Source organism: Nematocida ausubeli, assembly GCF_000738915.1.
Source record: "Nematocida ausubeli strain ERTm6 chromosome Unknown supercont2.2, whole genome shotgun sequence".
NCBI lineage: Eukaryota > Fungi > Microsporidia > Nematocida > Nematocida ausubeli.
This window is the reverse complement of record NW_026515635.1, coordinates 803,439-826,298: the sequence shown is the minus strand read 5'-3', so window position 1 is coordinate 826,298 and position 22,860 is coordinate 803,439. Positions and strand designations below refer to the sequence as shown.

Below are 22,860 nucleotides of genomic sequence, written 5' to 3'. Positions count from 1 at the left end.
TTTATACTTAGCAAACATATAGTGAACAACTGACAGTATGGCATAGCGCCTTTCTGAATAGTGCACATAGCATTTATAATATTTATTTCCTTCTCTGCACATTGTATGCACTCTCTACATAACTCTACTATCTTTTTGAATGGCTTTATTTCTTCTCCAGTCTCTTTCTCTCTGATTAAGCACAACGATTAATCAATGGCACACATTGTTTTATACAACTCTGATGTGCATTCTAGCATATAAAAGCTATTTAAACATGCAATCCAAAGTACATTTAGGTAGCTGCATCCTTAGGGTACTTTATGCATTATACAGCTGTTTTTCACACTCACCTACTACTTTATCGTATGTCAGATAGATCCGCTCTCTTTCAATTGCCTTGAATATAATGTTTTTCTGGATGCGAATCATATTGTATAGAATATCAACTCCCCTCTCCATATGCAGCAAGTGCTTTTTATGCAATCCTATTAGCTCTTCCAATGGAGCCACCTCCTTTTCAGCCTCCGTCAAATGCTCTTTCTCTTTCTCTCTGATCAAAAGCAATGTATTTTCCATAGCTATACTGCCTTTTAAAAGTTCAAATGACGCCTTCAGTGTATTTTCATACGCTTTCTCTACTTTTATTCCCTGCACAAGATACGCCATGCTGGCTTTTCTTGATGTATGTATGGTTTTTTTCACGTGTTCTATCTGATCAATAGCTTTTTGATACAATGAGTCTTCCAATTCTCTGATTTCTTCCAGTTCATTGATCTCTGCATGCAGAAGCTCGATATCTTGCATCAGGCTTTTGTACTCGTAGTCTATACCGTCAGACACTCTATCATTACCAAGCTTATTATAGCAAGAGCTAAGCGCTTGAACTGTGTGTATTCTTTCCATTTGGTTCAAATTGTATGAAGTCATGTGTTTTTGCTGGTGTTTTTTAATATCTGCTATTTCTTTATTCTTTATTTGAATGAGAGAGATTGCTAGGTCTTCATTATTTTTTATCTCGTTTAGCATATAGAGCTCCTCCATCCTGTACTCTTTTCTGGGTGTATCTAGTATGGGTGCATGATGTACTTCAGCTCTAACTCGATAGATCGTATTTCTATTCATTGGTCTATCTAGTGAATTTGTGTCTTCCTTTTTGCAGTTTCTACAGCTTTCGCTCTCTTCTGACTCTAGTGCAGGTGTTATTTTTTCTTCTTTTCCTGCACATTCCTTTGAGGATATATTGGCATCCAATACGGCCAGGTCTTTCTGCTTCTTTGAGTTCGCACTCTTTTTGCTTTTCTCCGCATTCTTTTTTTTATTTACACAGCCACACCATAGACTAGGTGCTGCGGCTTTCTCTATCGGCTTAGCATCAAAAGCATCTCTTTCTGTGGCCTCTTTTGCGCACTCTAGTGTATTTAGCTTATTTTCACTTAATGCTGGCAATTCTATTGCTCTTATATAAGTCATGCTATCAGCGAAGCACACTATACTTGTGAAAGTTAGAAGCAAATACTTCATTCTGAACTTCTTTCCCTTGTACATTTCTCTTTACTCAAATTTCTTGTGCTAATATGCCATCTTCAGAAATCATTTGTATTTTTATTTTAATATTTCTTGCTGTCTGTGCTTGCTCTGGATTAAATAGTCAACAATATAACAGCAACCATTTAGAGGACTTCTCTGCATCCTAGATCTACATACTCCTCTTATTATCCTCTTAAGCGTTATATTCAAAGCGCCCTATTTCTACAAGCTCATGTGCAACAAGCATTAACATTCAAATTTTAAATAACTTTATTAAAGTTTGCTTGCTAGAAACAAAATGTATTTATGTAAGCAGCCTGTATATTAGTTCAAACCTTTCTATGCTCTCCTCGTTACTCTCAACACATACTATGTCCTTTATCCTTCCAAGAAGCACTTCTGACTGAAAATGTGCCTTCCATTTACTATAATGCCCCCCAAACCGAGTTCTCCCTGGGCATTCTAGATCAATTAAGTCATAACACTCTTTTATGATATTGTATGCAAAATTTATTCTGTGCTTGCTGCATGCAAGCCCAATAATCCATATCAAAAACTCATTACTATGGCACCCGAAAGCTGTGCTTGGATGTGTCTTTTCTACCTCCCGCATAGCCCGAACAACTATCTCAATATTTTTCATAGTTTTCTTCTGCTGTATCAGAATGTCGAAAAACAAAGACCTCTCTCTGTTGCTCAACATTCTTGCAAATCTCTGCAAAGTAGAATAGTAGCTGTTATCAAGGCATGTCTTCCGAAACTGCACCATTAGATTCGTGATTATGATAGGCAGCAGCGTACTGCCTATAGATGAAGAAACGTCTACAGATGCCAGCGTGTTTTTCAGCGCGTACAGAAAGCTGTGTGTCTTTTCATACACACTTTCATCTATGCGCACGTGTGGGTAGTGCTTAGGCACAGTAATGACACTAAAAGGGATAAACATCGCATTCTTTTGCTTTTTTTCAATGAAAAGAGAACTGCCCATTACATTATCGGCCAAGCACCTAAGAGCGCAGCTGCTACCAAGGCGCGCCACTATCCCATAGATAAGCAGCGCGTGCACAGTGTTCCTTATATGTCTTCTGTTGTGCACCAGTGGATCAAGCAAAATCATGTCTATATTGATGCGTTTTTTATTATCGCCTATCGCTTTTTCTATCAGATCATGTGCTTTATAAGGGGAAAGAGCTATGCAGAACATATCTATCTGCTCGCTATTATCTATGTAGAAATTAAGCATCCACATAATAAATGACTTTTCTGCTACTCTAGGAATGATTTGCAGCCACTGAAAAGAACACGCTATTTGTCTAGTGGCCTCTGTGCTTTTGCTTCTGCTAATTTTAAATTTGCCATACCAGTGCGGCTCATCTTCTGAATCGCTTTTGTATTTGGGAACTATTCTAAAGCGGTAGATGTACGGATGTGCATGCATTCTATTCACTTCATGCGCCCCATTCAGATTATAAGATATTTCTATCTGCCCGAATATATCGCTATATCCATGTATGAGGGTCTCTTTATACGCTCTTGAAATTTTAACATCTATGTTCTTATCTAGTGCAATCTTTTTAACTAGCCCACAGAGACATGCTTCTATATTGCAGCTTATTGCTTCCTTCAATCTATCTTCCTTTTCCATATAGCAGAGCACTAGCAAATTAAGATCAGTCTTATTTCTTTTGTCTATTTCATCCTCCAATCTCTTTATCTCTAGTTGTATGCTATTCTCTTCTTGTCTTCCTGCACACTTTAGCTTTAGAATAAGATTTTTCAACTGTGCCTGCTCTTTCGCATCTATCAGTTTTCTTATCTCTTCTTCCATTTTCTTTTTCTCTTTCTCTGAAATGTTCTTTTTGCTATGTTTCATGCTAAGCCTTCTGACTTTGTCCGTTGTGCGCTCATCTCTTATCTCTTCTATTTTCCTCTTAAACCCTTCTACCTCTGGCATTTCATCTATGCCTGCAATTTTTGCAGCAGCATACATCAGGTTTACTATTCCTGGCCCAACCTGATTTTCGTCTGATCTTAGATACCGTACATTTGTGCTTTGCAGATGCATCACCACTTGGTTCCACTCATTGTGCATCTCCTTTGACACGTTTCCATACATACTCCAGTGTTTTTGGAAAAAGCTTTTCAGCTTCTCAGAGGCAGACTTTATGTGGTCGGCTGTGTATATGTTCTTCCTGCAGTCATATGCAGCCCAGCAGAAAAGGCCTAGCAGCGCTGTTTCTCCACAGTCAATGAACTCAGAAAAAGGGATTAAAATGTCTCCATAGTAAACAGGCCTGTCATTCGGAAGATTTACATCAAGCACAAATGAAGAGAGAAGTCTCAGACTGTTCATGGGCTTTCTAGTGGGTAAAAGATCATTGGCTAGCTCTAAATGCAGAAGCTCGCCCCAATAGTCTACTCCATGGTTGTACAGCGGCACCTCAGCCTGCAGTGCAATGTCTATATATTGCAATCCAACTTGAGAGCGGCTTGTTTGCACAAAGTAATGATCAAAAACATCCTTTGCTTGCTTGGCCAGCGTTTTTTCTGTACTGAATTCTTCTGGGGCTTCTATACCAGAGCCAGCTTCATTCTGTGCCATGTACTCACTTAGCAGATCATACACTGTCTGAATGAACAAAATCATCTTTTCAGTGCTCTCCACGCAGTGATATATGTACGTCTGTATGAGGAACCCAGGGCTATTCATAAACTCGCCTTTCTTAAACTCTTCATAGTTGGCAGGCTCTACGGTGTACCCCTCTGCTTTGAGAATTTCATTCTTTCTGTTTTTTATAAAGAAGTCCACTACATCCACAACTGCGGAATTTTCTAGTTCTAGCTTCCTTCTAGGTGGGTGCCTGTCTTTTGGGTTATCTGATTCCACAGGCTGGGTATGCAATCTGAAATGTACTTTACTACAGCCTACTTTTTTCAAAACCAGCTCTGTTCTATTAGCTGCCAGCGGCACATCGACTCCCTCTGTAAGCAGCAGCAATGAGGCAAGTATTTTATACTTGTACTCTTTTACATCTGCGCTGTTAATAAAAGAAAAAAAAGAGTCTTCTCTGTCCGACCATATGGACACATATCCATATATAGAGGGAAACAGCTCAAGAAGCGTATTAAAGTACTCTTTCTTATACTCGAGCAATCTGCCTTTATACGCAAGGTCACTATCATTGCGCACTCTGTCCAGTCTGCAGTCTCGTGCATACATGTAGATAGGATATAATGCGTTGGCCTTTTTGGCTTTTATAGCGTACTTTATTTTTATCTCGGGCGCTATAAATCTTTTGTTGTGCATGAGCCGGATGTTGTTCATTACTCTTCCATGCAGTGGATTTAGCACGCTGTCTGGATTGACTACCACCCGCCTATTGAAGCCCACTGCAATTTCCGTTGTCTGAATGGTTTTTAGCTCATCTGGGGTCATTCTTCCCCATACTTGACACAGCCCGGCCAAGTGAATGAGCAGCCATGCAATAGTCTGGCTTGCATCTCTTTTTCTTCCTTTTCCCACTATCTCTTTTTCTTGTTGTTCTACCGGGTTTCTTTTTTTTATATTAAGCTTCATATTCTTATCTAAAATAAAATTTGGGTTATATCGCAGAAATTTACCATAATAGAAAAAAGCTAACGCTTCAGAGAAAGCTTGGATAAATAGACATGCCTCAGAATACCCAGCTTATACATACATATAACATTAGTTTATTGACCTGCGGGGCTGGTACTTTAGTGTGTTATTTCCATCATTTTCCATAGAACTCCTGCTTATAACGCTGCATAATGCTAATTATCAGAGGTCTAGACATCTTGAAATAGATTATGGAGAGCAGAAAACAAACCCAATGACTTATAATAAGAGAAGATCAGCTTTGCCTTTCTTAAAAACAGGGCCCTGCAAAAATAGCTACAGCGCCATTCTGCCAACTATGCACACTAAGAAAAATTCGTATATACTTGAGCCATTTTAATAAAAATCTAATGCTACAATTACCATATATGCACTTTAATGCATATGGGCATAGTGTTTTTTAAATTTCGACTATACATGATAGAAAACCCGAATATGTCTCAGATGAGTGGCTAGCCGCGCCTGCACAAAGGTCTTGTTAGTTCGTGTATGTTTGTTAACACCCTTTTCGAATTTCTCAACATCTGGATACTATTCATCACAGCCTTTGCATAGACACCGTAATCATCCTTTGGTATGCAGTACTCTATATATGCATGTACATTATCTTCTATACTAGATACTCGGGACTTTTGCCTAGTGTAAGTGCCACTTATCACATCAAGGGCACTGCTGAAATACTTTTTGTGCTCTTCGTGCGCATGCAGTAATTTTTTAAGCAGCTCGTCATCTTCTCCTGTGGTATGCATGTGCTCAATCTCTTTTTTTTTTCACTTCGCACAGTAGATCCTCTCTGCATGTGATTGCATTGAAGAATGCTATTTCTTTTTCTATTAAAATGCAATATTTCCACTGGAACTCGCACATCTGTTCTATATAGTCCACATATTCCTTCTTTGTATTTTTTCGGGTTTTTTCTGCTAACTCTGTCTTGGCCCCCTGCTCGATTGATTCACTTTCTGCTTCTTCCACAGCTTTCCGGAGTATTTTTATCTCCAGAGTTAGTGCATTGATTTTTTTAATCTGTCTGTCGTACTCTGGATAAATCCCTTCTGCCACCAAAGGGCCGCTTTGCCTATAGTAATCGGCAATTAAAGACTGTACATCTCTTATTTCATCGCATTTTACTATTTTTACACTTTCTTCCGCAGTTATAGAGAAGAATTGCCTACATTCGTGTGATGCATCTCCACTATGCGGAGCAGAAGCATCATTACATACCTCGTCGCTTTTTATAAGAATCACCTCTGTGGATATACACGCGGCTTTTTCATCGCCTGCGTCTATGCCTGCTTTCGCATCTGCCTCTGTTGCAGGGATACCTTTCGTGCTATTTTTCTTTTCTTCTTTAGGAACAAAATGTTTTTTTCCTTCAATATTTCCATCCCACGCACTTTCCATGCAAGGATTTGGCATAGAACTTTCGGATTTTTCCAATGGATCTTCTTCCACTACGCTAACTGATGTAGCTTTGCACGTGTTAAAGCATATTCCAAATACCACCACCGCAATAGAAGCAACTTTCGTAATAGCTGCAAGCTTCTTTAATACTCCTTCCATTCCCATTTTTAATTACTTCAAATATAATATATCGTATATTAAATATCATTTGGATATATGTTCCCAATATAGCATATTTGGGATATATCAGGATATATAACCCAAATTGCATAGATGAATTTGACTTAGCATTTATTTAAATTAGGCACATATTTTATAAACTTTCTCTGAATTGATGTAAGAATGCTTTGTCTCAGCGCTTACTTTTCTTCTCTGAGATTCTGCACTCTATTAGATCTATCTTCTTTAAGGGGTTTTTTCTGTATTTTCATTAGGCTCTTTGGGTTAGCACTAATGTAGAAATAGGAGTCACTTCTAATGTGCCCACAGCCTTTTCCAATATTGTACACCGCCCGACTTATGATCTCTCTCATACGCGCGCCTTCATATCGTACACCTTTTGGGGCTATTTGTGCTGCGTCTGCATTTTCTCTTACACACAAAGGATTGGATGTGTTAAACGCATGTGTGTGCATACACACTACCATTGAATGCCCTATAACTCCAAAAAGAAGACCAAAACGCTTTATTGCAAATTGAAGTACACCCGTTCCTAATAACATATCTACCTGCTAAAAAGACATTTGGGTTATATGGCTTCTATAATTTGCATAATTTTATTAAGATAAAATTGTTTCTATGCTGCTATATAAAGACGAATGATGCACCAGCCAGGAAGCAGCAGTATGTGATGGAGCATCTGTTATTAGAAGAGTTTCTTTATTATACATCTGCCAATGTTTGTCTACATTCCTTCGCAGAGCTACCGTAGTAATTTATTTAGTTTGCTAGTATACTGCGCAACTTTCTAATTTTCTGCATACACATGCTCTCATACCATGAACAAGGCTTGCTCTATGCTAACTAAGAAATTCATATGCTGTGGCTTTTGGTCTTCTACTTGTTCGAATGCCTGCAGCTAATTGGTATGAACCTATTCTACTAATCCGCCACTCACTTGTTAGCTACTAAACATACCTATTTCTTGCTACATCTATTAGAAAAATAAATTGTACAGTATATGCGTCTGTAGTGATCTTTTTTGTGAAGGTTTACAGAAAATAAAATCACAGAAGAATAAAAATACCACAAGACAATTATTCATAAAGCAGAAATAGAAAGAGAATATAAGTTAGATCTTAACCCGAATAGCTACCAAAGAAAAGTATCTCTAAAATTTAGCACACATAGATATAGTTTCTTAGAAACTAGAGGAATAGCCCATCAAGAACCTCAGCAGCACCAAAATGCATACTCAGCTATGTCCTATACTAGCCATACATTTAAACCACTCAGAACATTTATATCTCAGCAGGCACTAGTCAGATTATGCAGAGAGGCTTTCCCACCTGTTTTGTTTCTGGTTTCCTGCTTCATTATCATACTCATCCAGCACTTCTATTGCCTTGCAGAATCCCTCAATAGCGAAATATAAAACATCCTTCTTTTTTTTAAACCCATCCACTAATGTGCAGTATTTTTTATAGGTTTCCATAAGGTTGAGCAACTTGCAGTCTCGGGCTGCATGAAGAGAGTTTATATTATTTTTCATAATAATAGTCTTTTCTATATACTCTTTGTTCTGTACATGCATTTCGATCAGTGCTGTCAGATCCCCGCACTCTTCTCCCGCGCTCTTTGCATACTCTTCCTCTCGTGTTCTTGCTAAAAACAAAGCCTTCTCTTTATCTTCCATGATTTTGAAAAACACTAGATCGCTCTTAAGCAAGATGTCGTATGTCTTATTAAACTGATTCAGTAGCGCTATAAATCTTTTAAAGCATCTTCTTGAGCTATTTTTAGTACATTCTGCATCATCAACCATAAGTATCTGTGCAGATACTACATTTTTTATATCTTCATTTTTCCTTGAAAGAACGTCTAGCTCTAAACGCAATATACTAATTTTACTGTTCATCTCGTCGTATTCTGCATCTATACCAGGTGGAATTTTTGAAATGTGCCCGCTATAAAAACTTTCGATCTTATCATGTATGTGAACTATGTCCTTATGCTTTTTTATATGATCCTCCATAGCCTTTTCCATTTCCACATCAATCTTTTCTATTTCTTCTTCCAGCTTACTGCATACGTCACTAGCTGACGCTATTGACTTTTTTGTCTCTAGTAGGTTGTTTATGTTCATTGTGAACTTCTTGGTATTGATGTGCAAATTCTGGACGGACTCACTTACAATATCTGCTTCTTCTTCTTTCTCTTCTGCTTCTTCTTCTGCTTTAATATCTGAGCCGATTCCATACATATCAGGTGCTTGCATATTTTGCTGTAGCTCTTTACTACTGCTGCGAACAGAAATACTATTTGACACATCTTCTGAGCCTATGCTGAATATGCCGTTGCCATTACTATCTTTTGGAGCTTTTTCATTTGTTTTCAGAAAAGAAGTGCTTTTTTTCTCTTGTTTTTTTCCTAAGTCCTTTGTGCACACCCTGTCTTCACATACTGGGTTTTGCTTATTTAAACTCGCACTTTCTAGATCTGTACTCTCTTTCTCAACTGCAGCATTCACTAGCGAGGTTTCCACTTTAATCTTCTTTTTTCTTAGCGCCTTTTGCTTTAAAAGGCTGTTATTTGCCCTCTCTGAATCTTTCTTCGGAATGCTCTTGAAAAACAGCGATTTTCTACTTTCTTCTGCTTTCTTACATATCTCATTGCACGCTGTCTTCTCTACCTTTTCAGTGGACGCCTTTGCATATCGATCAGCTATAGCAAATACACATATGCTAATTATAGCTATTTTTCGTGTAAAAATACTAAACTCTATCTTCATGAACTTTACTCAATATTTGCACTAAGACTAATATGCTATAAATAAATATCATATTGATTTTATTTTAATATTATATGCCATGATATGGCATAAAGGTGGAAACGTCGTAACTTGGAAGTAGAAGCCCAATGATAATGCCTTGTTTAAAGAAGAGCTTTTATTCATGTACTGTGAATATTGCATCTGACTTTATTCTCAAGCTCTGATATTGAATTGACAACAACCTTTTTATCGCTGTTATTTTATTTTTAAACACCCTGCAGTCATAAGAAACTTTAAAGAAGCGCTAAATTACCACATCCTTAGCAATGTATCCCAGCACATACTTGAATATAGCCTAAAAGTAATAACTGCCAATGCATCTGTCAAAGGTCTCTTTTGCGGCAGCTAGTGCTTTTTCTGCTTCTTCTGTGCGCTTCTTCTGCACAGAATATGCGCTATCTACAGTGTATAGAGCTACATACGCGTCTTTTATCAAAACTCTTTTGGCCATGTATTCTGCCTGCACAGAGTGCATGCATTTGAGCTCTTCTACAATATTCCCCAGAAGGTCTTCATATGCTTTTTGTACCTCTTCGGTTTTAATCTCTAGCCCAAGATCTTCCTTTTCACAAGTGCACGCCGCCTTCTCTGCTGCACTTAAAGTGCTTTCTATGTCGTATATGCACTGAAAAAAGGCCTGTGCTTCTTCAATTCTGACCCGGTTTTTTCTTTGAAGATCTACTTGTAATTCCAAATACTTCAGATGGCACTTCCTTGAGTTCCTGCTTGTTTTTTGTGCTTGAATCATCTCATTCTTTTGCTTTCTATACACAGCAGCAGCCTCTTTCTTGGCTTGGTTAAGTGCAGTGGCCTTAGAAAAGAGTGCTTCAACCTCCTCCATATGCTGATTAGGCTCAGAGCATGCTAATATAGCTACACTCCCATTGTCTGCCTTGCTATATTCATAGACCCTTTCCAGTGCTTCGCTTATTGCTTTGCACTTTGCATTGTATGTCTTTACAGCTTCTTTTAGCTTTATATAAATATTAGCCATTTCTTCGCCCATTGCGTGGTAAATGGCACTGCTTGAGTTTATAACGAGCTGCTCGGCCGACTTTAGCTTGCCTACCTCCTCTCTATATCTTTCCTCAGCTGCGCCCATCTCCTCTAAACACTGCTGTATGTCTTCAGATATACTATCAGACCATGCATCTTCGGCCTCGCTGCTGCTATATTCGTCCTTGTCCTCTGTTGCTGCATCTTTCACTGAAGCATTTTCCTTTACAATACCCCCGCACACATTCTGAGTTATATATTCCTTCTGTGCAGACTCTGCGCTAGTGACAGTGGAGTTTTCATCTATCTGTGAAATATCCCAGAGCCTTTTAGACCTTCGAAGGTTCTTAGGCTCTTCCTTCTCTACCGGGCTGTCATTGCTTTTTTCTTTTTCGCACACAGATATACTGCCACTCTCCAGCACCATATCCTTCTCAATAAATACATCTAGCACTCCGCCCTTAATTTTAGAAAGGAGCAGAATTGCTATAAGCATAGAAACAACTTTTCTTCTCACACCCTTTAGCTCTTGACTCATTTTATTTGCACTTATTCTTCTAGCCAATATACTATATAACTCGAATCATTTTATTTTATTTCAGACATGTCAATCTATTATATAAAAAGAATAATTCACTATGTCAAACCAAGAAAAAACACTTTCCCAGATGTTATTTTATGCCACTGCATTCTAAGCAGCAGAAAAACCTATACAAAGCATTTCTTTGCTCTGGCAGATAATATCTGCACACGCATTAAAATATGAACACGCAGAAGTGCTTACTTAACTCATACATGTTCTTGAATACTGACATATACCTAGGAGAGCATCAGATAACACATCTTTAAAGGCAATATCATAATTATGATGTGTATTCGAACAGAAAGGAATATAATTCGTAGATAGAGTTTTTGTGCCTTTGAACTTCTGCCTTCTCTTTCTCCATAGTAGTTAAACCAGCATTCAAAAAGACATATTCTTAGTGCACTACATACATCGCCGATAACTAGAAAATTACCTGTCTATAAACACCTTTTCCTCAATTTTAGACACAAACTCATTAGCTCTAATTACGCGTGCTTCGCAAACCTCGTACTTACTGTCCTCTTCATGTGCCACAAGATATGTTGCAAGAGCCTCCTCTGCCTTCTTTAAATACGCTTTTTGGCATATAAGCATGCCTTTTAGACAATCAATATATGCCTGCATGCTTTTAATATGGCTTTCGTGCGCGCATGCAATCTTCCCTGCCAACTTGCTGGATTGGCCTGCCTGCTGCGCATAAACAGCCTCAGCCTCACGCACCAAGTACAAAATAAACTCTTTATCCAGCATAGCCTCTTCGTATTTCAAGTCCTTTTCTATTAGGTCTGTGTCTTTTACTTGCGACTCCACAGTTTTTTCCAAATAGTCTATATAGCACTCATCCGAGGTTTTCATTACTTCTATTGCTCTTTTTAGTTGATCTAGGTGCTTCTTTGCCACTTCAACGGCATCTATCTTTTTCTTTTCCAGTTCTTCTGTTTTAAAGCCCATCCTTATCAGTGTTGCCTCCAATACTGCATAATCAGAACCTGCGCTTCCTGGCACCTTTACTTTATTCTTTGCATACTTAATATAAAGATTATATATTTTTTCCTGGATCTTGTGCGCCTCGCTCCATGCATCTAGATATCCTAATTGCACAGCCTGCAGGGTTTCATAGGCTTTCTTTAGCTCAGCCTTCTTCTCTCTGTGCACTGCATATGCCATGTCCACGTCGTATCTTGCTTCTCTTAGCTCTCTTCGTGCGGTTATATACTCCTCTGTGCCAACAATCAGAGCCTCTTCGATCTCGTATATACTTTGAATGCTTTCCACAGGCTGGGCATACAAGACCTTTATATCTATGCGTTCTTCTTCTAGCTCATTCTCATCAGCAGGCTGTTTTTGGTCTGTTTCTTCTTTACTATTTTCTGCACATCCAACGTGTTCAAACTCTCTATTTAGCGTAGGGTCTGAAGAGTCTATTTGGTGCTTATACTTAGGCGTTACGCTTGTTCTCACCTCCGAAATATATACTAGTCCTAAAACAGCTATTAAAGCTGCATTCTTTTTATTTCTATTCCATTCTAGCCTCATTTCTTACCTGTATCCAATTTTATGCTAATATACTACTATACGCACTGATCATTTTTATTTTTACTCTATATTAGTTCTGCCTTTTTATTCTGCACAACTCTATACTTTCACTAGGCATGGCATGTGCAGTATTTAGTCTATTATAAGAGGGGTTTACATACAAATATTTCTGGCATTTCCAGAATCCAACTATCTACTCACTAAAAAGTCGCTGTCTCTTGGATACGTCGGGTAGAAATGTCATAGTTTGGAAATAGCAGTCCAATAGGGATATATGTTAAGTGAAGAAGTTTTATTACTGCAGTAAAATATCCTTAATCAGTGCTTTTCTCCATGGTTTTTAAACCGCACTACAACAGACAATGCCTTTACACGCGCAATAACAACATTGCTCACACTCTAGTACTCAGTTCAGTTTTATATATCTTTTATTCCATCAATTATATTCATCCTAGACAAAGCACCACTGCTTTCACTCAGTACAGGCATAGTTTACTCTTCAGAACTAATAGAAAAATTATAAGACATCAATTCTCTTGGTGATGCTATTCTGAATAGGTCATATTTTGAACCTTCTTCTGAATCATCTTCTGGATCCTGTGTATCTGCTGGGTTTTCTTGTAATTTTACATTTTTTACTAATTCTGGTGATTTTAGTGGTTTTAACTCTTTTAGCATCTCAGCTTGTCTCTTAAAATTTCTGATTTCTTTATGTCTCTTTGCTGTTTTTGGGCTATTGCCAGAAACTTCTGATACTTCTATCTCTTCTTGTGCCTCCGAGGGTGCTTGTGGATTTAGATGTTGCTCATGAGATAGACATGCTGGTTTATATCTTGATTTTTTGTGCGTCTTTTGGTTCTTTGTATCTGATGTGTATTTTGGCTCTTTTAGTTCTAGTGTCTCTGCAATTTCTTTACATCTTGGAGGCGGCAATAGTTGTTTTTCTGGTTCTAAATATCTAGGCGATTTTGGTACTTTTAGATTTGTAGATGGCGACTGTTCTTCTGAGTTTACTGTTTTTGTGCTTTCTGATGCTGTAGCTCCTTTACTCAGAAATTCTTTATTTAGAGAGATATTCTTTACACTGCTTGCATTCTCTATATTTGTATTGCCCAATAATGCATCTTCTTTTTCTTCTTCTATTTTTTGCTTTGAATTATCTAACTCTTCTACACCTCCTGCTCTCTTACCCTCTGGAATTCGGGATTTATCGCCTTTGTTACATGCAATGTCTAACTTTGGATCAGACTTCTTTTTATTAGAACAATGCACCGATGCATAAATGCATAGATCCTGTGTATAAGAACATATTATTGCTGCAACAAGCACAATATGTCTTATTGCCAGTAACTTGAGCTTTTTCTGCATTTACATATTTTGAATTCACACTGCTAATATACTTATCTATATTATCAGTCTGATTTTCATTCTAATATTTTATGTCTGTAGTATTTGTGCTTATACTCTTTCTGAAATAATTCGGATTTATATTCAGCTCTTTTTACATATTTTTTAGAAGAGTTTATTTTTGCATGTTTATTTTACATGAACTCCTCTTTAGTGCAGTACAGTTCATAAATGTGCGCAATTTTTCAAAAGTATATTTATTGAATAGAGCTGATTTCTCTCTTAAATATTAGACTTGGGTTTCTCCTCTTGCGCTTTAAATTTTTCTAAACGCATTAGAAGATTTATTTCTAGTCCTCTATTTATAGATCTCTTTGCAGGGCTATGACTATCCCCCGGTATTCATTGGGGAATGAATAGAGAGTCCTAGATGCAAAACTCAGCCTAGCTGGCGCGTAAATAAGTAGAGCCCCTTGTAGCATGTCAGCCTACAGCCAAAACCAGGAAGAAATGATCACATCAATACGCATTTCTGATCTGAATAGAGAGTTTCATGCACTTGAGGCGAGGAAACCAAACCCAAACAATCTTCTTTAATGTATTTTACTAATCCATTATATTTTTTCATACTTTCGGGGTCATCCTTTGAGCAGAAAAGAGCTTTTCTTTCTTTTAAAACACTTAGGCATTTTTTGAATTCTTTTCTAGTTTCTATCACTATTCGAACATAGAATCCATGCGGATAATGATCAGAGTATATAAGGCTATAGACCTTCTTAAAGGATTCTGGCGAGAATTTATATTTGCTTGTGCATAAGTGCACGAACCAGCAAAAATATATTTGGGTTAACTCATGGTCGCTCATATATTTTGAAACGACAGATTGAATTTCCATTAAGTTATCTAGTTCCCCATCAGACATTATATAATTAAATAGAAGTGTTGAGGTTAGGAAATATCTTACATGGTGGGTTTGAGTTTGGCAACCCGAAGATGCTCTAAGATAGTTGCATGTAGCTTTTACTGCAATGCGTACTGGGCAGGAAATTATCTTTTCATAAAAACCCATTGATACTTCCCAAGCAAAAATATGTTCTGATGGGTAATCCGATGGCGTGAACCCAAGTTTTGGGTAGAATTCTCGCCAGTCTGCAAGAATTGCCAAGAAAGGAATCATCTTCTCCCGGGTTTCCGGATAAAAAAGAGATGTACTTCCCAAAATATTTGCAGTAAAGCGTGCTAAAGGGCTTGTTGGTGTGACTTTTTTATCTAAGGCAGAAAACACAAAACACTCCATAATATAGCTCTTCGTGTGCGTTGTTAAAATATCTCTGTGTAAGAATATTTTAGATAAATTCTGAGACTCGTCCTGTAGCATTATTTTTATGTCTCTGCCAATATTTTTTAAGATGGTGGAGCCATTGTTATTTGAGAGGTCTAATTCTGCATCGATGTAGTGTGCGACAATGTATCCTATATAGCAGTCTACATCGCTGTACATGTCTCTTACTTCTTTAAACTTTTCTCTAATATGCTCAGAATTAGCATATAACGATGAAGCAAGAGAAATATCTATAATCCCTTTTTTTACATTCAAAGTAATCTCGCTACCATAATAAATAATGTTAATATCCGAGAGAATATCTGCCTTACCACTTGGCGTTTCCCCAATTGTCATGTTAAAACATAACACTTTCATATGCTTATTCAGTGATAAAGACTTAAGGATCGAGTCTATCTTAACTGTAATCCAACATTGTTGATTAATATCTAATTTCCCTGCTTTACATACACTATCCACATACTCAAGTAGCTCTAGTACATCTTTCTTCTGCCCTGTTATTTCTGCAATTACTAGAAATATATTTGAAAACTCAGGAAGAAGTTCATTTCTACTCTGTTTGTAGTTAATCTTGTTATTCTTTAAGCAAGCAACAACTTTACTCCACTGCTTATGCATTTCAAAGTCTGTGGTCTCTGTTGGCTTAGGGTACCTTTCAAAGAACTCTTTTAGCTCTTTACTTACTCCCTCTCCCATGTGGCTAGTTTCGTACTTTTGGGTCTCTAGATTGTATGCCAGGCAGCAGAATAATCCAAGAAGGACTGTCTCTACGCAGTCGCTATAATATAAGGATTGATCTATCTCAAAGCCAGACTTGTCTAGTTTACAACGAGGCACTCTAGTATACCGCGGCAGCTGAATATCATTGTAGAAGGGAAATATGAGATTTCCATTTTTGGCTTTTACAAGGTTATAGAAAGACGTAGTATATTTTATGTTTTCATTAAGTGCATCTTTTTCTATGAAAAGCTTATCGAATATTCTGCGATTTTTGTCTTTCTTCTTAGTCTTCTCTGGGTTCTCTTTTTCAACTACTTGATCAACCATTAATTCATGCGCTGCTTCTACAAAGTCCTTGTAGTCTTCTGCTGTGTCAATGAACTCGTATATATACGTCTGTATAAGGAAAGCTGCACTGTTCAGAAAATTCCCACTCTCAAATTGTTCTCTTGTGACTGGCATTGCAAACTCGCCTCCTCTCTTTAGCAGCGGATTATCTCTGCACTGAATATAGAACTTGACAATTTCAGCGGCCTCACTTTGATAGATACTGTCACTGTGCTCATTTGTAACTGGGTCTATACCTTCCATGTGCATCTCCACATTCACAAACTCTTTCTCAGCACATTTCTTACTTTTTATGACAAGATTATTTTTCTTTCCTTTGTAGTCTACCGCTATTTTAATGTCAACTCCTTCTGAGAGCAGCAGAAGCGCAGCAAGTATGTACTTTGCATCCTTCTTAACATGATCTGCTCTTAAGAAGTTTGTAAGTACGTTAGATCTATCTGCCTCAATGGAAAGATCTCCAACCATTGAGGGGAACATCTTTATGAGCTGTGTGTGGTAGGTGCTAAGATACTCCCCATTGGGAGTCTGTGTAGCTATGTCTTTGTATACCCTGTCATTCACTGGTGTTCTTGTAAAGTTGTACTCTTGTTTTCCTAGACAGGATAGTCCTTTCTTAGACATTGCATAGTCTGTGTCTATTTCAGGTGAATAAAACCGCTTGTTGTGCATGTATCCACTTTGGTGTCCAATATATCCACGTAGTAGATTCAATGGACCCTTTGGATTAATAGCCACATCCTGACTCTCGCCAACAAAAGTTTTATTAACTTTCTTTATGTCTTCCATATCGATTCTTGCAAGAATACTTTGCATTATCATTAGGCTTAGAAGTAGTCTGCAGATCATTTTTTTGGAAACTGAAAAAAATATTTTCACCTTAACAGTTTTAATTTCTTGTTTTTCATTATTCTTGGCACCAGTTATATTTCTCTATAAATAGACAATGAAAAATAAATTATATTGAAATTTAGTATGACTAAGTCTACTATTTCACAAGAGAAAAATCAGCTGTAGCCTAATAGGAATAGCATTTGTATTGAAGGGTCTTTATTCATTATCTGCAGACACACATGGTCATTGCTTGACCTTTGAGGAACCTTTAAGTTTCTGATTACATTTGATCTATCTCTTCCTTTATCTCCCTCTGTAAAGAGAATATGTTTTATTCTCGGAGCCTGATTGCGGAGTTCAGATGATCTTTCTTATAATCATTTTATTTCGAAGTCCTTTGAAATAGAAGAAATTTCTAAAGAAGTAGTAATTTTACCATACTATAGGATCAGATGATATTAGTCCATCCAAATCACTGAATGCAACTAGTCTATTCCGGTCTTTTAATCTTCCCTTCTAGCTTTAGCATCTACTAATTCTTTTTCTCAGTACCTTTAGACATCTACTACTTCTTTTTCTATATCTTTAGAATCTACTAATTCTTTCTCAGTACCTTTAGAATCTTCTTCCGTTTTCTCTATATCTTTATCATCTACTAATTCTTTTTCAGTATTTTGGGATATGCCAAGAACCTGCTTGGAGTCGCGGGATAAATTGAGACTCTCTGTGTGATTCTGCGATGGGTTAGTCTTATCTTTAAAATCTAGGGATAGATCGGGCCTTCTTTCGAAATCTAGAGATGAAGTTGAACTCTTTTTGAAATCTATGGATGTGTTAGACTTCATCTCTAGATTTTGGGATAGACTAGGCTCCCGCTCATAAGTCTTGGATACATCAAATTGTTGTGGTAAATCGCTGGATTTCTGAAGTATATTTGAACTCTGCTGGAGATTCTGAGGCATATTGACTTGTTTAGTAGAATCATCATGATTCTGGAATATATAAGGCTCCTCCTCAATAAGAGGCATTTTAGACTCCTCCTTAATAAGAGATGTGCTAGACTCCTTCACAGAATATTGTATGTTAGAATTGGGTTCGAAAATAGGTGTGCTATATGCGATCATGGGTATTGTAGTTTCCTTCATTATAGTAGCTGGAACATATTTCGTATTAGGAGGATGTGGTATATTATGTTCCTTCACAGAATATTGTAAATTATCTTTCTTCTCGGAAATAGATGTATTAGACTCCCCCACAATAAGAGATGTGTTAGACTTCTTCACAGGATCTAGTATGTTAGACTCGGGTTCGGAAATAGATACATAAGGCCCATTCTTGTGATAAGATGATTCAGACCCACTCTTGTGATAATATGGTTCAGACTCATCCTGGAGAAGAGGAGACGCGTTAGACTCTGCCATGGAAAAAAGTGTGTTAGACTCCTGTGGGGAGTCATTGAGGGGCTGGCGCGAATCAAACTCCTGTTCAGAATTCTGAACTATATCTGAATCCTGCTGAGGTTTTGCAGATATACTAGATGTTTGCATGATGCCATTTCTAAGTTTTGACTTCTTCAGCTCGCTCTGAGATATATTGGAATTGCTGGCTGATTCAAATTTATTCAGATTATTTTGGAAAATTGAAGAAGATGCTATGACTTCTGCCGCCTTTTGTACTGGTTTTTTTACTTCTTTTTTTTCCTTTTGTGCTTGAACATTTAGTCTCTTTCTCGCTTCCTTTTGCATCTTTTCTTTTCTTTTATTTTCCGCTGCAGTTTCCTTATTAACAAGCTCTTGATTTATAAAATTATTACGTATAATGTTTAAATTCGCTGTATCTGAAGCATCCACTTTAATGGAGTCTTTTTTCTTCTCCAAATCTTCTTTTGATGCGTCTTCTATTACATGTTCTTCATGTGCATTATTACATATAATGCTGGGTTGCTGGGATGGCTGCACCTTCTTCATAGAGTTGTTGTGTTTGTACATATATACCCCCATTATGCAAAAACATGATATGGCCAGTCCAACTGCAACAGATTCTAGTACGACTATCTTCATTCGCGTATTCATATATATTTTTTCGAATTTTCACTGCTAAAATAGCTATCTAAAATATCACTTTGACCATTACAGTAATATTTTATATCTGTGCATATGGAAGACTAAATGCAATTTTATAAAATATTCTGCATAATAATTCTATAAATCCCTTTAGAGCTATTTTACATTAGAGATGCAGTGGCCTTGGATAAAAAGGGAGAATTTTACTATAATAGCAATAAGTAGGCTGATGCTCCAAGAATACCCGATAAGAAAGAGTATAGTTAAATCCATTTAAGAAATTCAGGCTTTTGCTAAGTGCTGGCTTCTAGTAATGGAATATTCTAAGAAAGCAGCTATTGCACATTCTCAGTCAGCACAGCCACAGTGAAGGAATCTACAAAAATATATGCAGCATAGAAATAATGAACTAGCTACTCAATAAGTATGTAGAAATATATCCAGTGCGTTGAGATTGCTATTTATTGCCCTCTAGGATCTTCTATTCTTTTTTGGCTTAGTTATTTATTCTTTATAGAAGCGCAATAAGAAATATGAAAATGTGCTTTGGGTGGACATAGCCCGAATTATACTGTAGCAATTTTACTGTTCTCACACACGAATCTGTGCTAATTTTTGCATAAAGCACTTCCAGACTAGTATACTAAGCACAACTCATGCAAATGCCATAAAATCACAGATGAATAGTAAGAGTGGCTCTTGTTAAAATAAAAACTACTGCTGCACTTTCTATGCAAAGACAACAGAAAAGATGCATGAATAGATTTAAAGATTTATTTGCCAGATGCGCAGTAAATTGAGGGCTGTGTTATTCTAGCAGAAGAATTCTTTCATGTGGCTTGCATAATATACCACGCGGTTCACATCCACGAATATCCAAACATGAAGGACATAAAGTACATGTGCATGCTATAAACAGATATATAAGATGGATCGGTCTGGATAATTTCAACATGCGCAGTGCTTGGATTCCTAGAAATATCGGACCACGTGATAAACTCATCGTGGGACATGCAGTACATCGTTTCTTTAAGAATTTCATTGCCTTCTAAGTGGAAGCTCGTGCTTTTACTTGTAGTTCCTGCAGATTCTATGTTTAGAAAACGTAGCTGCTCTTGTTTTTCGTGGTCTCTTTCAACAGTAGACATAAGGTTGATTTTCGGGTTGATTTCTTCCATAGAGGTGCTCGATAAAACACAGTAATTGTACTCGTCCGGACTGTATGGGTACTTCACACGCCATGTGATTTTCTTCTTTATGCTATCTATCACAAGCGAAGCATTCATAATAAGACACCCCATGTAGTCAACAGACACCTGGTCCACCAGGATGCACAGGTTGCTGTAGTAGTCTTTAACATCCAGGTGCTTCCACATAGGCGTTTTCTCGGTTAAAATTTGAAGTGGAGACGCGTTGCTAAGCTCTAGGGAGTGCAATATACTCTCTTGCAGGCATTCGCACTGCAGTTTATTACAGCTAATTGCCAGTTCTACAGGAGAGAGGAATAGAGGAAGCTTGATTGCTCTTGGTGTGTCAGCTTCAAATTTCAAAAACACAAAGCCATTTTTAATCTGCTCTTTTGGAATGTAGTAAAAAACAAGAATGTGATTGCTATCTTGGATGTTTGCAGGCATTTTTTGTGGGAACTTCACAAAGCTCCAGTTATGTGTATCTCCATTTCGAACATACGTATGTATGTCAGAAACAGGAACACCGTGCAGGACATGTATGTACTTAGCTATTTCAGAGGCGGTGTGAACACATACTGCGCGCGAGTCTTCCGTGCAGTAGTAAGGAACACATATCCTGTGGTATCTGTGGCTCACATTGTCAACATAGTGTACGTGGTAGTGCAGTGAGTGCGCAGTGCTTCCGCCAGACGTATAGAACTGCTCCGTGCACTTGGCATCTTTAATTCTATAAGGCATTCTATCCTGCTTCCAGTCGCCTACGTCCACAGTTGCTTCCCAATGCAGATACCTTTGCCTATTAAGCACACCCTTTCCAGTCAGCTCAAAGTTCTCCTTAATGAAAAACATCCCTTCTTTCTCTTTGCACGGAGAAACAAAAACCTGCGAATATGGCAGGATTTCATATAAAGCAGCCAGCAGCTTGTATAGATCGCTATAGATATTCTTTATAGTTAGGTCCACTATGTTTTTTGGATCTGAGCTGTATGCAGTGCTTAAAATACTCTCCATTTTATCAACCAGAAAAACAACCCCCTTGATTAGCATAGAAGCATCTTTAATTTCTGTATTCACAGCTGCACTGTCGCTTATGACCAAGATGTTTTGGATGATAAGAAGAATTGTTATATTTTGGATATCGCTTAGCCTATTAATGTTGCTTAGGGCGTCAGCATGCCACTCCAGAAAGGTGAGATTTACATTTTTCAAGTCAATTCTCAAATAAACATTGAACAGAAACATTTTAAGCACCGTATACACCTTTTTTTTGTTGAATTTGTCTGGAAAGAATATATTAAGCCCAACTTTTTTTAAATAGTCTTTCTTTAGTGCAGCCCGCCTGGCCAATATGTCGTACTTCTCTGCTACTCGGGGCGGGCGGCATACAGTTTTTCTGACTATATGGGTGTCCCGGGTTAGGTGCATGTCTATGTACTCAAGTGCTGTCATCTCTGCATCAACGTTTTGAGGAAGAATGCTTTCTAGGTTTGCTATCATATACTTCAAATACACATTTATGTTCTTGTGAATTGCCTTTTTAACTACATCTTCTCTCATGTCTACTTCCATCCCCGCACAGTGCCTTCTTGTTTCCATGTACACTTTTATTATGTGTTTTGTAATTTTCGCTCTAAGTGGGTTTTCTGTCTCTACTCTAACCGGGCCCATTGGCACCTGCTTTAGTATGCGCTGGCTTGCCTTGATCTCTGTAAATCCATACGGAAATAGACATCTTTCTCTTGGCTTCTTTGGCTCTATGAACACCAGGTTTTTAATATATATTTCAGCAACCTTGTCCTTCCTATTTAGAACTTGTTGGATCACACTTTGGTTTATTATCGTAAACATTGCCATGGGCATAAGCCCAAAACTCTCAAGATCTACAGACTGTCCTCTGCGCTTATCTCTATTTATAGTCTTAGGCAGCACTGAAATGTCAATTGAGTTCTCTTCGTCTAGCACCACCCTGCCTTCTCCAGCCTGGTTTTCATACTTCTCAGGCTTTGTAAAAATAATGAACTTTGCGGTTTCCGAAAAGAAATTCTCCCATATGTCCACTTTCATGCTCTTGTTTTGTTTTATAACCTGGTCAACAGAGCTGTCTATAAGATCTATATCTATATCGCTCTCAGGCACATCAGTGGAACTATGCTCTTTAACTGTTTTCTTTTTAGGTGCAGCTGCAGCTCTAATACATAGAAGAAAGGCCGCGCATACTGCAAATCTAAGATATCTTTTTGCTCTTATTTTCATATCTAAAATATTTTACTGAATTTTTCTTTATGTATGGCTTGCTTTTACATGGCATCTACTATAAACTATACTAATTTATGTGCAAGTATTAAGTAGCAGTAACAGC

General features: G+C 37.6%; 12 protein-coding genes across 12 annotated transcripts; all 12 read right to left on the bottom strand.

Moving 5' to 3' along the window:
* Window positions 1-300: 300 nt before the first annotated feature.
* On the bottom strand, window positions 301-1,527 carry NESG_01077 (uncharacterized protein; the record flags this gene model as incomplete). Its single annotated transcript, XM_053048716.1, has 1 exon — window positions 301-1,527. The coding sequence occupies one exon, from the start codon at window positions 1,525-1,527 to the stop codon at window positions 301-303; it is 1,227 nt and encodes a 408-aa protein (XP_052905476.1).
* A 286-nt stretch (window positions 1,528-1,813) lies between these two features.
* Window positions 1,814-5,086, bottom strand: NESG_01076 (uncharacterized protein; the record flags this gene model as incomplete). Its single annotated transcript, XM_053048715.1, has 1 exon — window positions 1,814-5,086. The coding sequence occupies one exon, from the start codon at window positions 5,084-5,086 to the stop codon at window positions 1,814-1,816; it is 3,273 nt and encodes a 1,090-aa protein (XP_052905475.1).
* A 512-nt stretch (window positions 5,087-5,598) lies between these two features.
* Window positions 5,599-5,895, bottom strand: NESG_01075 (uncharacterized protein; the record flags this gene model as incomplete). The annotated part of the gene is made up of 1 exon (XM_053048714.1): window positions 5,599-5,895. The coding sequence occupies one exon, from the start codon at window positions 5,893-5,895 to the stop codon at window positions 5,599-5,601; it is 297 nt and encodes a 98-aa protein (XP_052905474.1).
* Window positions 5,896-5,899: 4 nt separating this feature from the next.
* Window positions 5,900-6,712, bottom strand: NESG_01074 (uncharacterized protein; the record flags this gene model as incomplete). Its single annotated transcript, XM_053048713.1, has 1 exon — window positions 5,900-6,712. The coding sequence occupies one exon, from the start codon at window positions 6,710-6,712 to the stop codon at window positions 5,900-5,902; it is 813 nt and encodes a 270-aa protein (XP_052905473.1).
* Window positions 6,713-6,906: 194 nt separating this feature from the next.
* On the bottom strand, window positions 6,907-7,269 carry NESG_01073 (uncharacterized protein; the record flags this gene model as incomplete). Its single annotated transcript, XM_053048712.1, has 1 exon — window positions 6,907-7,269. One exon carries the CDS (start codon window positions 7,267-7,269, stop codon window positions 6,907-6,909), a length of 363 nt encoding a protein of 120 aa, XP_052905472.1.
* Window positions 7,270-8,033: 764 nt separating this feature from the next.
* On the bottom strand, window positions 8,034-9,497 carry NESG_01072 (uncharacterized protein; the record flags this gene model as incomplete). Its single annotated transcript, XM_053048711.1, has 1 exon — window positions 8,034-9,497. The coding sequence occupies one exon, from the start codon at window positions 9,495-9,497 to the stop codon at window positions 8,034-8,036; it is 1,464 nt and encodes a 487-aa protein (XP_052905471.1).
* A 337-nt stretch (window positions 9,498-9,834) lies between these two features.
* On the bottom strand, window positions 9,835-11,073 carry NESG_01071 (uncharacterized protein; the record flags this gene model as incomplete). Its single annotated transcript, XM_053048710.1, has 1 exon — window positions 9,835-11,073. One exon carries the CDS (start codon window positions 11,071-11,073, stop codon window positions 9,835-9,837), a length of 1,239 nt encoding a protein of 412 aa, XP_052905470.1.
* A 477-nt stretch (window positions 11,074-11,550) lies between these two features.
* NESG_01070 (uncharacterized protein) lies at window positions 11,551-12,657 on the bottom strand (the record flags this gene model as incomplete). The annotated part of the gene is made up of 1 exon (XM_053048709.1): window positions 11,551-12,657. The coding sequence occupies one exon, from the start codon at window positions 12,655-12,657 to the stop codon at window positions 11,551-11,553; it is 1,107 nt and encodes a 368-aa protein (XP_052905469.1).
* A 492-nt stretch (window positions 12,658-13,149) lies between these two features.
* Window positions 13,150-14,025, bottom strand: NESG_01069 (uncharacterized protein; the record flags this gene model as incomplete). The annotated part of the gene is made up of 1 exon (XM_053048708.1): window positions 13,150-14,025. The coding sequence occupies one exon, from the start codon at window positions 14,023-14,025 to the stop codon at window positions 13,150-13,152; it is 876 nt and encodes a 291-aa protein (XP_052905468.1).
* Window positions 14,026-14,518: 493 nt separating this feature from the next.
* Window positions 14,519-17,263, bottom strand: NESG_01068 (uncharacterized protein; the record flags this gene model as incomplete). The annotated part of the gene is made up of 1 exon (XM_053048707.1): window positions 14,519-17,263. The coding sequence occupies one exon, from the start codon at window positions 17,261-17,263 to the stop codon at window positions 14,519-14,521; it is 2,745 nt and encodes a 914-aa protein (XP_052905467.1).
* A 539-nt stretch (window positions 17,264-17,802) lies between these two features.
* Window positions 17,803-19,320, bottom strand: NESG_01067 (uncharacterized protein; the record flags this gene model as incomplete). The annotated part of the gene is made up of 1 exon (XM_053048706.1): window positions 17,803-19,320. One exon carries the CDS (start codon window positions 19,318-19,320, stop codon window positions 17,803-17,805), a length of 1,518 nt encoding a protein of 505 aa, XP_052905466.1.
* Window positions 19,321-20,171: 851 nt separating this feature from the next.
* On the bottom strand, window positions 20,172-22,754 carry NESG_01066 (uncharacterized protein; the record flags this gene model as incomplete). The annotated part of the gene is made up of 1 exon (XM_053048705.1): window positions 20,172-22,754. The coding sequence occupies one exon, from the start codon at window positions 22,752-22,754 to the stop codon at window positions 20,172-20,174; it is 2,583 nt and encodes an 860-aa protein (XP_052905465.1).
* Between the last annotated feature and the right edge of the window lie 106 nt (window positions 22,755-22,860).